The sequence below is a fragment of the Rhamphochromis sp. 'chilingali' genome, assembly GCF_963969265.1.
Source record: "Rhamphochromis sp. 'chilingali' genome assembly, chromosome: 14".
NCBI lineage: Eukaryota > Metazoa > Chordata > Actinopteri > Cichliformes > Cichlidae > Rhamphochromis > Rhamphochromis sp. 'chilingali'.
Window position 1 is genome coordinate 24,965,167 of NC_137941.1, and position 13,470 is coordinate 24,978,636.

Genomic DNA, 13,470 nt, shown 5'->3' on the forward strand with positions numbered 1-13,470 from the left:
TCAGCCCAGCTTTACTGCTTGCAACAACAAGCCAGAAAAAAAAAACCCACACAAAACAAAAACGCAATATCCCTGCATTGCAGCAAGTCACATGGTACAGTTCTAGCAAAAAGTTTTGAGAATGACACAAATATTGGTTTTCACAAAGTTTGCTGCTTTTTGTTTTTATGATAGCAATTTGCTTATAATGCAAAACGTTTAGAAGAGTGATCAGATGAATTGAAAAGTCCTTCTTTGCCATGAAAATGAACTTAATCCCAAAAAACCCATTTCCACTGCATTTCATTGCTGCCATAAAAGGACCTGTTGACTGAGGACAATGTCCTGACATCAGTATAACTACTAACATATTGTGACAACTTCTGATTATCCATAAACATATGACTAATATGCGGTGAGCCAGAGAATCTGCTGTAGTTCTGCTTTGGCCACTGGTTCTCTTAAAATGTAAAATTAACTGATATATCAGCAGTCAGCAGTTGGACCTCAGTTCATGTGCTAAATTATGTTTTCTTTTTTTACAACAGGAAGTAAATCTATTTATAAAAGTGAACAGTATATAGCTATAGCTACAACTCAGCACTGCAATGCTTTAGCTAAATAGGTATTCAGAGAGGAATAAAACAAAAATAAAATAATAAATGATAAAGGATCAGGAGTGGGTATTATGGTATTTTTTCACAGACCCACGGCAGAAAATCCCTGCATGAAACATCATTCCAAGTGCTGTCAGATGCCCTGATATGAGCACAGTCCTCTTCACCCCACCGTGGGTCTCCACTGCCATTATCAGGTTGGTCATCTGCCCAGTACCTGACAGATCAGTGAGCACAATTATTATCTTTGAGAAAATAATTAGTTCTGAAACATTTATAAAAGCAAGAAAAGGATGAAAAGATTTTTATAACATCAAAGATTACAGATGATAAAATCAGTTTCCTGGCTTGATTAATCCACTGAATTTATGGATCTACAAACTCTGTAGCTGTTAAGAACAAATTGCAACAGAATGCAAAACAAAACTTGGTGAAAAAAAAAATAAGCTACTCTGTGTTTTTTGTTTGTTTGTTTGTTTTTCCCTGTCAGGAGATGATGGTAGTGTTGGCTGGTGTCTCCTATATGTGGTTTTATTTCTGTTATTCATTTTTAACTGTGTGGTTAACACATTTGACTTACACAAATAATATCCCCAGTTTAATTCCAGGAGTCAATTAACCAGGTTAAAATCTGTGCTAAATCAAAACCCTGTGTTTTCACCTGCTGTGGTAACCCCATGGGAAATAAGGAAGCAGCTAAAAGTACATTCTTCATTCTAAAATGCTTAGTTAATATCATGTATGACCACCATAAGGCTATCAAAATAAGTCAATTTTTATGATTTTCAGCGATTGACATCTAAGTCTATTAGTGAGTTTATTTGTGAGCAGCATGTATTATAAATATAATTAATATAATCTGCCAAAATGACAGCTTACTTCAGATTAAGAGGAGTTCCGTCTACCCATTTCCATTTTCCCTCTTCTTCTATATCATGTAAACCAATCCAAGTCGATGTTTTGGTGAGCCTAGTAAGGTACTCCTGTTCAGAAAGAACAAAAACATGAATTCCCATTTGGGAATTTAGTTTATTTAGTTTATACATACATTTTAATGAAATTTGCAGATTGTCTTGGTGGAGTTTAATAAACTCAGCCGTCTGCTCTTTGCTCCCTAAAATATAACACTGGACACTGGAGTAAAATCTCTACCATCTCACACTTCTGTTTAATCAGTTATCTGTTTGACGTTTATTCAGTTGTGTGAAAACTTTAATCTCAGCCAAACCAATTTACTCACAAACAAAACACTGAAAAAAGCCAAACAATAACATTTTGAAGTTAACTAAGTGACTTATATATCATGTTTAACCTGAGTAGCGAAAGACCGCAGGGGGTTTGACAACAATGTGCTGGGAGTTCGCTGCTTTGGCCGGCTCTAGTGAGCCATTCATCTCCTCCTTTGGCCAGCTTATTATCCCTGCAGGGTACCTGATAACAGGCAGGGCATAGGTGTTGACAGCCCGGATCTTATTCTTACCTTTCAGCTGACTCCTCGGGACTTGCCTGGTACTTGGTGGTTGCAACTTTCCTAGTGTTCTCCTTATGGTTCCCATTTGCCCTTGAGTACCCCAGCTACAAGTACCTGTTGTTGCCTTCTTGTAGTTTGATCCCTTCAGTTCTACTTTCCCTCTCTTCGTTATCATCCAACTACACTTCTCCAGTCCAAACAACATTCCGATGTCATTGCTGTGTATCCTGGTGGTGTGGATCAGCGAATCTCTGTCACATTCACTCTTGGCATACAGCTTGATGTCATCCACGTAGAGGAGGTGGCTGACGATTGGCCCATTCTGTAGTCAGTATCCGTAGCCAATCTTGTCAGTGATCTCACTGAGCGGTTTCAGGCCTATGCAGAACAGCAGTGGAGACAGTGCATCTCCTTGGTAGAACCTGCACTTCATGGTGACTTGTGCTATGGGCTTGAAGTTGGCCTCTAATGTATGGGCTCTAGTGTTGTACGCCACATACACATTGAGTTCCTGATGACGGCTCTTAGGGTCCTGTTGATTTTGTATAGTTCTAGGCATTCCAGGAACCCAGGTGTGGGGCATCTATCCAGGCAGCGCACAGGTTGCTGAGCCTAGTCTTGCTGTCTCAGACAACTGCTCGGTCTACCAGTAGCCTCCTTTCTGTGCCCCGCTCATGTAATGAACCATAGCTTACCCACTACGATGCTTGACAAAAGCTTCCATTTGGTACCAAGGCTAGGACCAGTCCCTTCTTGGGGTATTTGGGGATCAGGACTCTCTGGCCTTCAGTCATCCATTCAGAGTGTCTCTCATTGACTCAGTGAATACTCAGCCCCTTCAGCCAGTAGGTGTAGCCATGGTGAAGTCTGGTGCTGTCTAACTCTTCACTGTGATGATTACTAGACCATGTTCAGGGTCTGTGATAATCACTGTGATGGTTAAATCACAGTGATGGGTACTGGACTTAGATGGATATCATCCATCTAAGATGGATATCATCCATCTAAGTTCAGGGAGCAGCCCACTTCTCATCAGAATGTTCTGGTACCTCAACACCTGACGCAGGCCTTGTTAATCCGGTCACGTCCGAGCCTGTATGGCTCCATATTTATCTTTTTTCGCTCATGTCTGTGGTAAGCTATACCATTATACTACACACACACTAGACTTCTTCCACAGTATCCAGAGTGAGATGGAGTAACAGCTGTTTCAGGGTTTAATAATTGCTGGGACATAAAAATATGTATAGTATGTTTGTTTTCTTTGCTGTAAAATGTCATTTTTCATAGTTTTTCTCCTGCTTTGACCCACCCTCTAGTTCTCATCTGAAGATGTATTTGCCAAAACAGCTCAATTGTAGTTAACAATTAAATTTACTATATAATCAATTATAACTGGCTGCAAAATAATTTCATATGTCAATTATTATAGGTCCGTCAGTATTTGGGAGCTGAATCTTCAGCCCTGCTGAAAGCCTAGATGGAAGCTTGTCAAGTAAAAGTGAAGAAAGGAGCATAAACGAGACGTGCAGCATACAGGAGACCGCAAAGCTGAGAGCAGAATTGATCAAATTAGGAGCTAAAATAAAAGACTGAAGTGATAGCTGTTTTTATTTTCAGCAATTTTCCATTTTTAAGGACAAAAGGTTTCAAACTTGTCCACGCCTTAAACCTCATGTGTGTTTAATCTAGTAGTAGCAAATGCGTAAAAATAAGGGATTTATGAGGACACTGAATAAAAAATTGCTTCCTTGAAAACATTTACAATTTAGTATTGAATGAAAATAATCTATATACAAAGTGTCTTTGAATGGCAGAGATGCATGTAGCACAGAGCCATTGCTCAGTGTCTGAGCGGCAGAACAGCAGAATCTTAGCTGGAAGCTCACAAAACCATTTCAACAACCACCACACCGCTAAAACTAGACATCTCACAAATTCCAAAAATGCAGGTTTCATCACACTCAGAAGTAATGAATGAGGGGTACGAATATGAATATTCGTGTATAAACACAGTAAAACACATACATAGGAACTGTACCTGTTCTTTAGTGCAATCAATAACCACCAGATCTGCTCCTCTGTCTCTGCAGTCCCTTCTGGCTGCATCCCAGGAACCAGAGCTTCCAGAGAGGAGATAGCAGCTATAGCTGAAATTACTCCATCCTGCAGGACATTGTATAACTAGAAGAAATTAAAAACAAGTAATATTTCAGTAAGGTTAATGAAAAATATTTAATGAACCTTACAACAATGCTCATTTGATCTGTTTAATTAGATTTATCTATAGTTTATTCACCTCCTGACTTTTATATTTGTTTGCCTGTGTATATTTACTATGGTGACAGTTTTTGTACTTAATCTATTTTAGGGCTGCAACCAATATTTTAATAATCAGTTATTCCATTCAGTAATCAGATAAAAAGTACTTTTTTCTTATTAATGGGCAATAATAAATGTTCAAAAGAAAAAAATCACAAGTCTTTTAAAATGAACTCATCATCAGTTTATATTTTAGAAATTGCTGTTGCAACTCTTTCATGTATTTACAGGCCATATTAAAAAATTCTTAGATGCAAAAATAAATATATGATGTCAAGTGCAGTAGTGCCCAATGAAATAATACAGCCTAAACTAATCATTCCAAGGTTTTAAACATTATTAGGAGACAAAAAACAAACAAGCAAAAAGTATTTTATCTCCTGGATGAGGTGTTTTTGTGTAAGTGTTTTTGTGCCTGTGTCTGTGTGCTTTAGTTTTCTAGTAAATGTGTTGTTGTAAGCCTTTAGAGGAGCATGTGGGAGTTGCAATGAAGAAACGAGAGCATATCAGTGTTCTGATATTTGCCTTGTGCATTTTTTTACTAGCCTACAAAAGAAAAAAATTGAACAGAGTTTTTTTTATATTATTTGACTTTAAATCTGAAAATGACGTTATAAAAGCATCTTCTATTCACGTCAGAGTTAGCTAAATACATGATTTTATGTTAGCCTCCCCCCACCTTAATGAAGAGGGTGAGCTCAGGCGGAGTGAAGAAAGCATGTTTGGTCTTGGTTTGTTGCATCCAAAACAGCAGCACTTGTGGCTAAAACTTTACTGGGAACCTGCCAGGAGTCCTTAATGAAGCCAGCTGTTCAACAAACTCCACCATGAAAAAAATTATTTGCAGCTGTTCTCATCTGACTTATTCGGTTTACACAGCAAAAATCTGCAATAAAGCTACATCCGACTAATAAAGGTAATAAAGTTAAAATATGCAGATGAACTGCTAGCTTAGCCTGATAGGATGGTTAGATAGATTGCTTAAATCATCCTACTAATCTAAGGGTGAATCTAAGGTGGGAGGGGGGGGACATGGGGTGTACTAGAAAATATTTATTTCAAGTTTTTCCAAGCATTATCTTGCATATTTAGATTAATATCAAATATAAATAAATTAGATATTAATTCAGTTGTATTAATATATATAAAAAATACTTTTTTCCTTTTCTTCTATATTGATTATATATTACATATATCTATTATATATCTTTATATTTATTATCACTACATTATATTTCTCATGTTGGGTGATCAGTGTATTACAGCAACCAAAACAAAACAAAAACAACAACAACAACAACAACAACCCATGACTCAATACAATAAATACAGTTTCACAAAAAACACATTTTGAAAAGTTAAATGTTATACTGTGTCAATATCTATATCAATCAATATCAATCATTCCAAATCCAAATTAGAACTTTGGCACAAGCATAAACTGTAAATAAAGAAGGGACGTCTCTGAAAAGTGAGGCCAATCCAAAAGTGCTTTAAATGCCTCTCTGAGAATTAGAAGGTGAAATATTGAATTTGATGTGTGCAGAAGAAAACAGTTTTCCATGTCAGACAAATATCTTGAAAGAAAAAAGATTATTATTATTATTATTATTATTAATAATAATAATAATAATAATAATAATAATGAAGGTCTGTGAAGAAGGTCTGTTATTATCAGTCTTCTGCAGGTTAACATCTCACTATTGTTGCTGTCTTTCCCAGAGTAAAAGTAAAAAAATTAAACTGCAATCTACCTAAGTTTTACGCAATATGCAAAATGCAGCTACAGTAACTGCTCCTAACTTCTATTAACTGGGTGAAACTGATAGAAGGTTGTGTTTAGAGACTCAGTGATTTGTGAATCTCTAAACAAACCTGTAGATCAGAAAGTGATGTCTCGGTGAAAAGATGCATCACAACTGAATCAAACATGACCACAGATGAAACAAGTAAAATAACAGTTAAAAAAAGATTTAAAGGATATTGAGATAAAAATAAGAATATGTAGTGTCAGTGTAAGGGCTATCAGCTTCCTTTTCAACTTCCTTAATGAAAATACATTAAGGATACTTGTTGTGGATTCAATCATTTTATAAGTCACTAAACACCATTAAATACATTTCACATATGTGTCGATGAAATACAGCCCTTAAATTATTTTAGTACCATTCAGATTTGTATATGTAAATTTGTGACAAGCATAAGGTACACTGCTGCACTGCAGCTTTATAGTGACAAGCAGTGATACGGATAATGGTTCATATGATATTTTCCTAATGACTGAAATTTGATTTTAAAAATGTGTTAAGTCAGAAGAAAATGATTACATCATTTGTTTGGAAAATGAATCACTACATTTCCGAGAAATCATGATCATATTTATTTTATTGTTTTACATTTAAAAAATTTTTTTCCTGGGGACTCTGTGACACCCCATTAAAGAGCCGTAGGCTGTGGATCTCTTAAGATCTCACTGTTGGGTTTGTAAGGCCATGTTACTCCTAAATTTCTATCTTGTTCAAAGAGAAGATATAAAACAAAGTTCTAAGCTAATCACCCTTAGTGTTCTCCTTTTTTAAAAATAAGAATCGATAAAGAATCGTTAAACAGAATCGAAAATGAAATCGGAATCGTGAAAATCTTATCAATACCCATCCCTAGTCAGGGGTCAGTAACCTTTAACACCCAAAGAGCCACTTGGACCCGGTTTCCACGCAAAAGAAAACACTGGGAGCCGCAAATACTTTTTGACATCTAAAATGAAGATAACACTGTATATATTGTTTTTTTTTACCTTTATGCTTTGTGTGAACAACTAAAGTAAGTAAGTAAGTAAAGTTTATTTATTAACAGACAGGCAGTCACAAAGCGCTGTACACAAAATATTAACCCTTGTGTGGTGTTCATATTTTTGTTACTCAGCCAGTGTTCATGGGTCTGGTGGACCCGCTAGAGTTTTGGCTTTCCAAATTAACACTATCAAACAATTTTATGTTAAATTACTCAACAGATATTTACTTCATCCCAATTACAAGCCATATGAACAGCAAACATGGTTAATTTTTTCCCTTTACCTTTGTTAGATCACATTTATGAATTAATGTGCTTCTCGTTTTTTGTTTTTTTGTTTTTATAAAATGTTATAAAAAAAAAATCAGTTATAATCAAGTGGAGTGAGTGGAAAGACACAACACATTTACACGTGAAGCAACATGTTTCACAACTAAATGGGATCAGCTGCTCATCAATGGTGACATTAGGCCCAGATTTGTAAAACAGGTGGAGGTGGTGCACACACTTATCCCACACTGTCCTGATGGCAGCTAGCTTGTCTCTCTGCCGTCGAGCTGGTCTGTCGTCTCGGTTATCAAAACGGATAATCCTGGAAATTTTGTGGAAGTTTTCCAGAGACACTGATGCACGGAAAGGTTCTTGCCGGTTTCTGCATCCCACAGGGATTCTGTGGATTCCCCTTTGGACCTGAAAACTCCTGCAAGGATAAGAACCCCAAAGTAGGCCTTTGGGGTTCTTAGATGAATTTGGTCCATCTGCTTACACCTCTCTCCAAAAACACACCTTCCTTCTAGATTACTGCAATCCAGAATAATTTTCTGGATGGAATCTGGGATGAAAAGCTCAAATGAAGACTTGATGTCCTGCACATGAGTAACTGTCAGCCGTGTTGGCCCTGGCTTATCACAGTAACAGCTCTGCAGGGTGGCTCATTTCTTGGGCAAGAAGACCATTCAATTTCACCAGTTATTGACATCCATATTTCTTCACTTGCTGTCTGGTGGGCTTGTTCTGGTCCTGGAGCTGGCTACAGATGGGGTACTCGTCTTCGTTTTGTTACTAAATGGTGCTCAACCTCATCCTCTTCTTCAAAGTCACTGTCAGACTCTGAATTTTCAGAAATGTGAAATATTCTGAAACCTCTTTGTCAACATCATCATCCGAAGCTCCTCTCTTCCAAAATCAATTGGATGGCCCTCGCAGCAGATAATCTTTTGCCATCTTGATCAGTTGTGATAAAGAACCACACTGGCAAAGTCTTTTTTATAGTATTATGCCCCTAATTTGCAGGTGGGACAGGGTATGAGAAAATAAAATTTGGATCCCTCAAGAAAGAGGGTAAAATGTGTGGGAATGTCAGAGCAGACGTGTTGATAGTTGAATTTTCAACAATGTTGCAACTTTGTGCGGGAGCAGGGGGGCGAAGAAAACACTATCAGCAGCACCAGAAAGGAGGAAGACAGAGTGTGGGAACACAGGACCTACACTTTCAACACTTTTATTAGACCTGGGTCCAGTGGACCCGAACACCTTGTATGTAATGTAAATGCGTGGGGGGAGGTACAGTATGAGGTCATTGAAAATTAGTTCGGATTTATGTTCTTCACAGAAAATAAGCCAAAGCCAATGAATTTCAGGTTGAAAAAATAATTAATTGTTTAATTTTTCTTTTGAAAAAAACTGAAAACGGGTCTCACAGACCCGAACACCATACAAGGGTTAAAATAAACAATACAATCAATGGACATTATACACAATGTAAAAGATCAAATGTAAAGAATATAAAATACGTAGATCAACAAAAGGCTTGTTTGAACAGAAAAGTTTTTAACTGCTTTTTAAAAGAATCCACAGAGCAACTAAGGTGTGTGAAATCCATTAAGTTTTACAGAGAAAATCACATTTTGAACTCTTAAAGAAATATAACAAAAGGAAAGACACCCAGCTGAACTAAAATTATCCATGTAGCAAACAAAAACTGTTGTGAGCCGCCACCCTCATATCGCCTTTGGAGCCTTGAACTGACTTTTAAAAAGTAATTGGAAAAAAAGCACTATGCTGCTAAAAAAAATAGACATTTGCAAAATTCTGCCTAAATGTGTATTTTACCTGGTTAATGTGTGTGGCGGGGCGTGGTCTGCAGCGCCGCTGCAGGGGAGGCGGACGCTCCTGAGCGGCACCAGCAATCACGCCTCGCTGCCTTAAAGTCTGTGCTTTCTCTGCTGTTGTGTTTTCGGCCTGTGAGCTGAAAAGCTACAGCCAGCTGTATGCGTACAGCAACCGTGTGAAAAGTGGTCAATAAAGAGATGCTGAAAAGCATGTTCATGGAAACGTCGTCGGGTCTGCTGTGGTACGTTTACAATGGAACTTCTGCTCCTGAACCTCTGCGCACAGCGTCTGCAAATCGGGGCTGTACGAAGTCACTTTCATCTTTACGCAGGACTATAAGTTGTCATCTGTGAGGCGTGAGCGGTTTTTGTTTTTAACATAGTTCACGGTGGAGAACAGCTGCCGACATAATGTGGATCCGAAGATCCATAATTGGCATATCTGGGGTTGAAAGTCTCGATAAATGCACGCCGTTTCTACAGGTATACCGACTTCTGCGAGTGTGACGCTTATTTTGAGCAATGAAAAATAATAAAATATAATTTAATTTTTATATTTCAATATCACAATAATCTTCCAATTTAGAACTACAAGTTAAAAAAAAGAACTAAACACAAATAAAATACACTTCAGCTAAATACTTCTAATTTATTTTCCCAAACCACCTGGAGCCGCAGTACAAGGACAAAAGAGCCGCAGGTTGCCGACCCCTGGACTAGATGAATGAGGCATGTTGAAAAAAGTGCTTTGACTGCTCAAGCAGAGTAGAAAAGTGCTATATATAGATATATATCTTGAAATATATGAAGCTAAATTATCACAAAACCCATTAGATGTGTTCAAACTCTGAACCATAAAATTTGTATGTAAATGTGTGATGGTCAAGCAGAATGTTCTAAAGAAAAAAAATGTCTGACTTTAGATGGAATGACTGTAACTACCTATATTAAGGTCTATTTGTTGTAGACTCATTAATTTATAGATGTAACTACAATTTCTATAAAGGAATCAATTTCAGCATTTTTGTACTGGTTAGATTTTGTGATGCAGTCGGCAATGTTGCTACTACTGGGGTTAGGTTAATTGGTGAATCTAAATTGTTCATAGATGAGAATGTGAGTGTGAATGGTTGTGTGTTGTGTGTTTCTATGTGTTGGCCCAGCAATAGACTGGCCACCTGTCCAGGTTGTACCTTGCCTCTTGCACTATGGTAGCTGGGAAAGGCTCCAGTGACCCTGAATTGGATAAGCGCAAGAGAATGGCTGGATGGAAATAAATTAAATGAAATATCATCCAGCAACTTTCTTGGGTTGACTTTATGAATTTCGAATAATTTCAGTGAGTGCAAAGTCTTGAAGAGCCACAATCCCAAATGACAATGCATATTTGGTCTCTTAAGCATTTAAGTTTAATTAATTTAAGTTAATTAAGTTTCTTCTCAGTGAGAGAAAAGGAGAACAGTATTTGCTAGAGAATTGAATCACTGTAAAGACAACGGTAAATAAAAGGACTCACTCAGAGAACTCAGAAGCACTTCAAGCTTTTTGAGATTTTCAGAGAAGTTGGCACGCAGCAGGTCTCTTTCCTCAGTCATGACGGCAAGTTTTTTACTCACAGTGGAGAGATTTGCATTCAGGCTGTCTCTTTCCTCAATCATAATAAAGTCTGAAATAAATAAATTAGGGCAGGCTTTTGAGACACAAAACATCTTGTGCATTCATACTTAGACTGCTTCTGATTTATTTTAAACCATAAAAACTTTGAACATTGCTTAGCTTGTCAAATATTAATTCAGCACTCAGTGGCAGTTTGAACAATTATTTATGAAGAATCAGACTCACAGTGGACACCATGAGTGACAAATCCAATAAGAAGCAAAACACCCAGCAGACTCCACAACACAATAACACCTAAATAACGATTCTCCTTACGGCTCTTTGGACCTGAAAAGAGAAGAAAAAAAGACTGAATTATACAACAGTAACAACAGCTGTTAAAATAAATCTATCACTTCCTACCTGTGTGATGTGTTGACAGTTTTGGGTTGTCTTGTTCAGCAGATTCAGCACTGGCAGAAATTTCCTCCATGGCTCACAAGCAGGCAAACTATTTCCTAAATGGTGAGATCTGTAGCACTTGTAACCTCAAATTATCAGTAGTTTCAAGTTCTTCTTTTTTTGAACTTCTGAGGATGTCACACATTTCAGATGTTGTTGATATGATTTTCACAGCACTAATTTACCAGTAAAAGTGGATCTGATCCTTTCTAAAGATAATTTTCTATATGATAGTCACATGAAAACTAATAAAAGTTAAATTTCTTTACGCAGTTTTTTTTAAGAACTTTAAAGTTTCAGATTTCAGATTCATATAAAGAAAATAATCAGAAAGTTAGCAATTAAAACTTTAGGCTCCTGCCTAAGACCTTTAAGTTCTTATTTAGAAACTATATAGAAACATGCTAGATAGTATTTTTAATCAGTTTTTAAAGATGGATTATTTACTGTCATTGCTGCAGAGACATTTGTGTGATTAAAAATAACCTCAACACAAGAATGAGATAATAACGTTACACATGAAAGTGCTAAAAGGGGAGAATTTCTCTCCCTCTCGCTCTTGCTTTTTAAAACATCCAGAAGCTTGTATAAACATTATAATTTCTTGGAAACAGCACAAAAACAACAGGTCAGCTCCTAAAAATGTTAGATTAGCACAAGTGGAGAGTGGCAATTAGAAGACCTTTATCTGATTTTGCCTTTTATTGATAAACAGGTTGTGAGAATCCTATTTTTAACTACCAAGAGTGCCACTACCATGCTAATAGATGACAACACCCTCCATAAGCACAAATACATAAACATGGAGAGGGAAAAATAACAAATAGGTAGAGAAAAAAAAAACAAGGAAAAAAGGCAACAAAAAGGACAGGGGGGAACATAGCAAGAACTAAAGTTAGTCATGTATAACCTATTGAGGCCAACAGTGTGAAGGCAATGATGAAATATTCATTCATCTGATATTCAGCGTAAGTGTAAGTGCACGTGGCACTAGGACGCTCTAGACCGCAGGTCGTAAGTGAAGCAGTGGGAATAAGAATCAGCACCCCCAAATCTGAGGCCATGGTCCTCAGCCAGAAAAGGGTGAAGTGCCCACTCTGGGTCAGGGATGAGTTCCTGCCCCAAGTGGCAGAGTTTAAGTATCTCGGGGTCTTGTTCATGAGTGATGGGAGAAGGGAGCCGGAGATCGACAGACAGATTGGTGGGAACACCTTGGTGTCCCCCTGGACAAGCTGGAGGAGGTGGCTGGGGAGAGGGAGGTCTGGGCTTCTCCGCTTAGGCTGCTGCCCTCTTGACCCAGTCCCGGATATGTTGAAGAATATGGATGGATGATAATTAGTGTTTGTGAATGTTGTGGATTATGGTGTCTACTTGTTCGGGGTTATGTTGTCCACTTAGTTTTTTACCAGACTTCATAGCAATAATGGATGATTATTTTTTTCGCATGACTATATGTTGTAACTCATCCAGTACAGAGCTGCTGTTGCATAATGTGCCTGTACTGTGGGTGTCCTTGTTATCAAATTATGACTGGCTTTTGCCAGGAAACCATCTTTTATCACTAACATCTTGCTGTTTCCTGTAAGTCCATGTTCATCCTCCGTATCTGTGAGCAGTGTTTATTTTGTTCTGATCTTCTTAAATTCATGGAGAAACATAATATTTTATGAAAGCATTTAACATATTTAAGGACACTTTAATGTAAGCAACCATCACACCCAATGTGCATTTCATACAATTTCTGTGTATGGTATTATATAGACAGCATACAAATGATGTACATCACTGGGGCTGAAAAGCAAAGTGTTTAAAAAAGTGTTTTTAATGTATTTCTAATGACCATGAGAGGATGACTTATCTCAGTGCAGAGTTAAGTCCAGTTGTATAGGAGTAATACTGTGTATGTTAACCAGTGTTGGGAAGGTTACTTTTAAAATGTATTCTGATAGGTTCGTAGCATAAACCTATTCGCTGGAACATTCAAGACAATTCTACTACACAGCAAAAGCAAGACACAAGTTACCAAAGTTCTTTGTGTTACTCATGCATGAGGGAGAGGACTGGACGAAGATGTGACCCCATAAACGACTTCCCTAAACCTGCTGGTCTGGAAGTCCAGCAG

At 37.5% G+C, this 13,470-nt stretch overlaps 1 protein-coding gene across 1 annotated transcript in view; it reads right to left on the bottom strand.

Moving 5' to 3' along the window:
- Positions 1 to 78: 78 nt before the first annotated feature.
- The window catches only part of LOC308410623 (CD209 antigen-like protein A), a gene marked incomplete at its 5' end in the record, with an annotated part of 77,508 nt that continues 64,116 nt past the window's right edge, over positions 79 to 13,470 (bottom strand). The window contains 3 exons of the mRNA XM_080904106.1: positions 79 to 813; positions 1,476 to 1,579; positions 4,109 to 4,251. Of these exons, the coding sequence (XP_080760232.1) occupies positions 666 to 813; positions 1,476 to 1,579; positions 4,109 to 4,251 (395 nt within the window). The 3' untranslated portion in view covers positions 79 to 665. The remainder of the gene's footprint in view (positions 814 to 1,475; positions 1,580 to 4,108; positions 4,252 to 13,470) is intronic.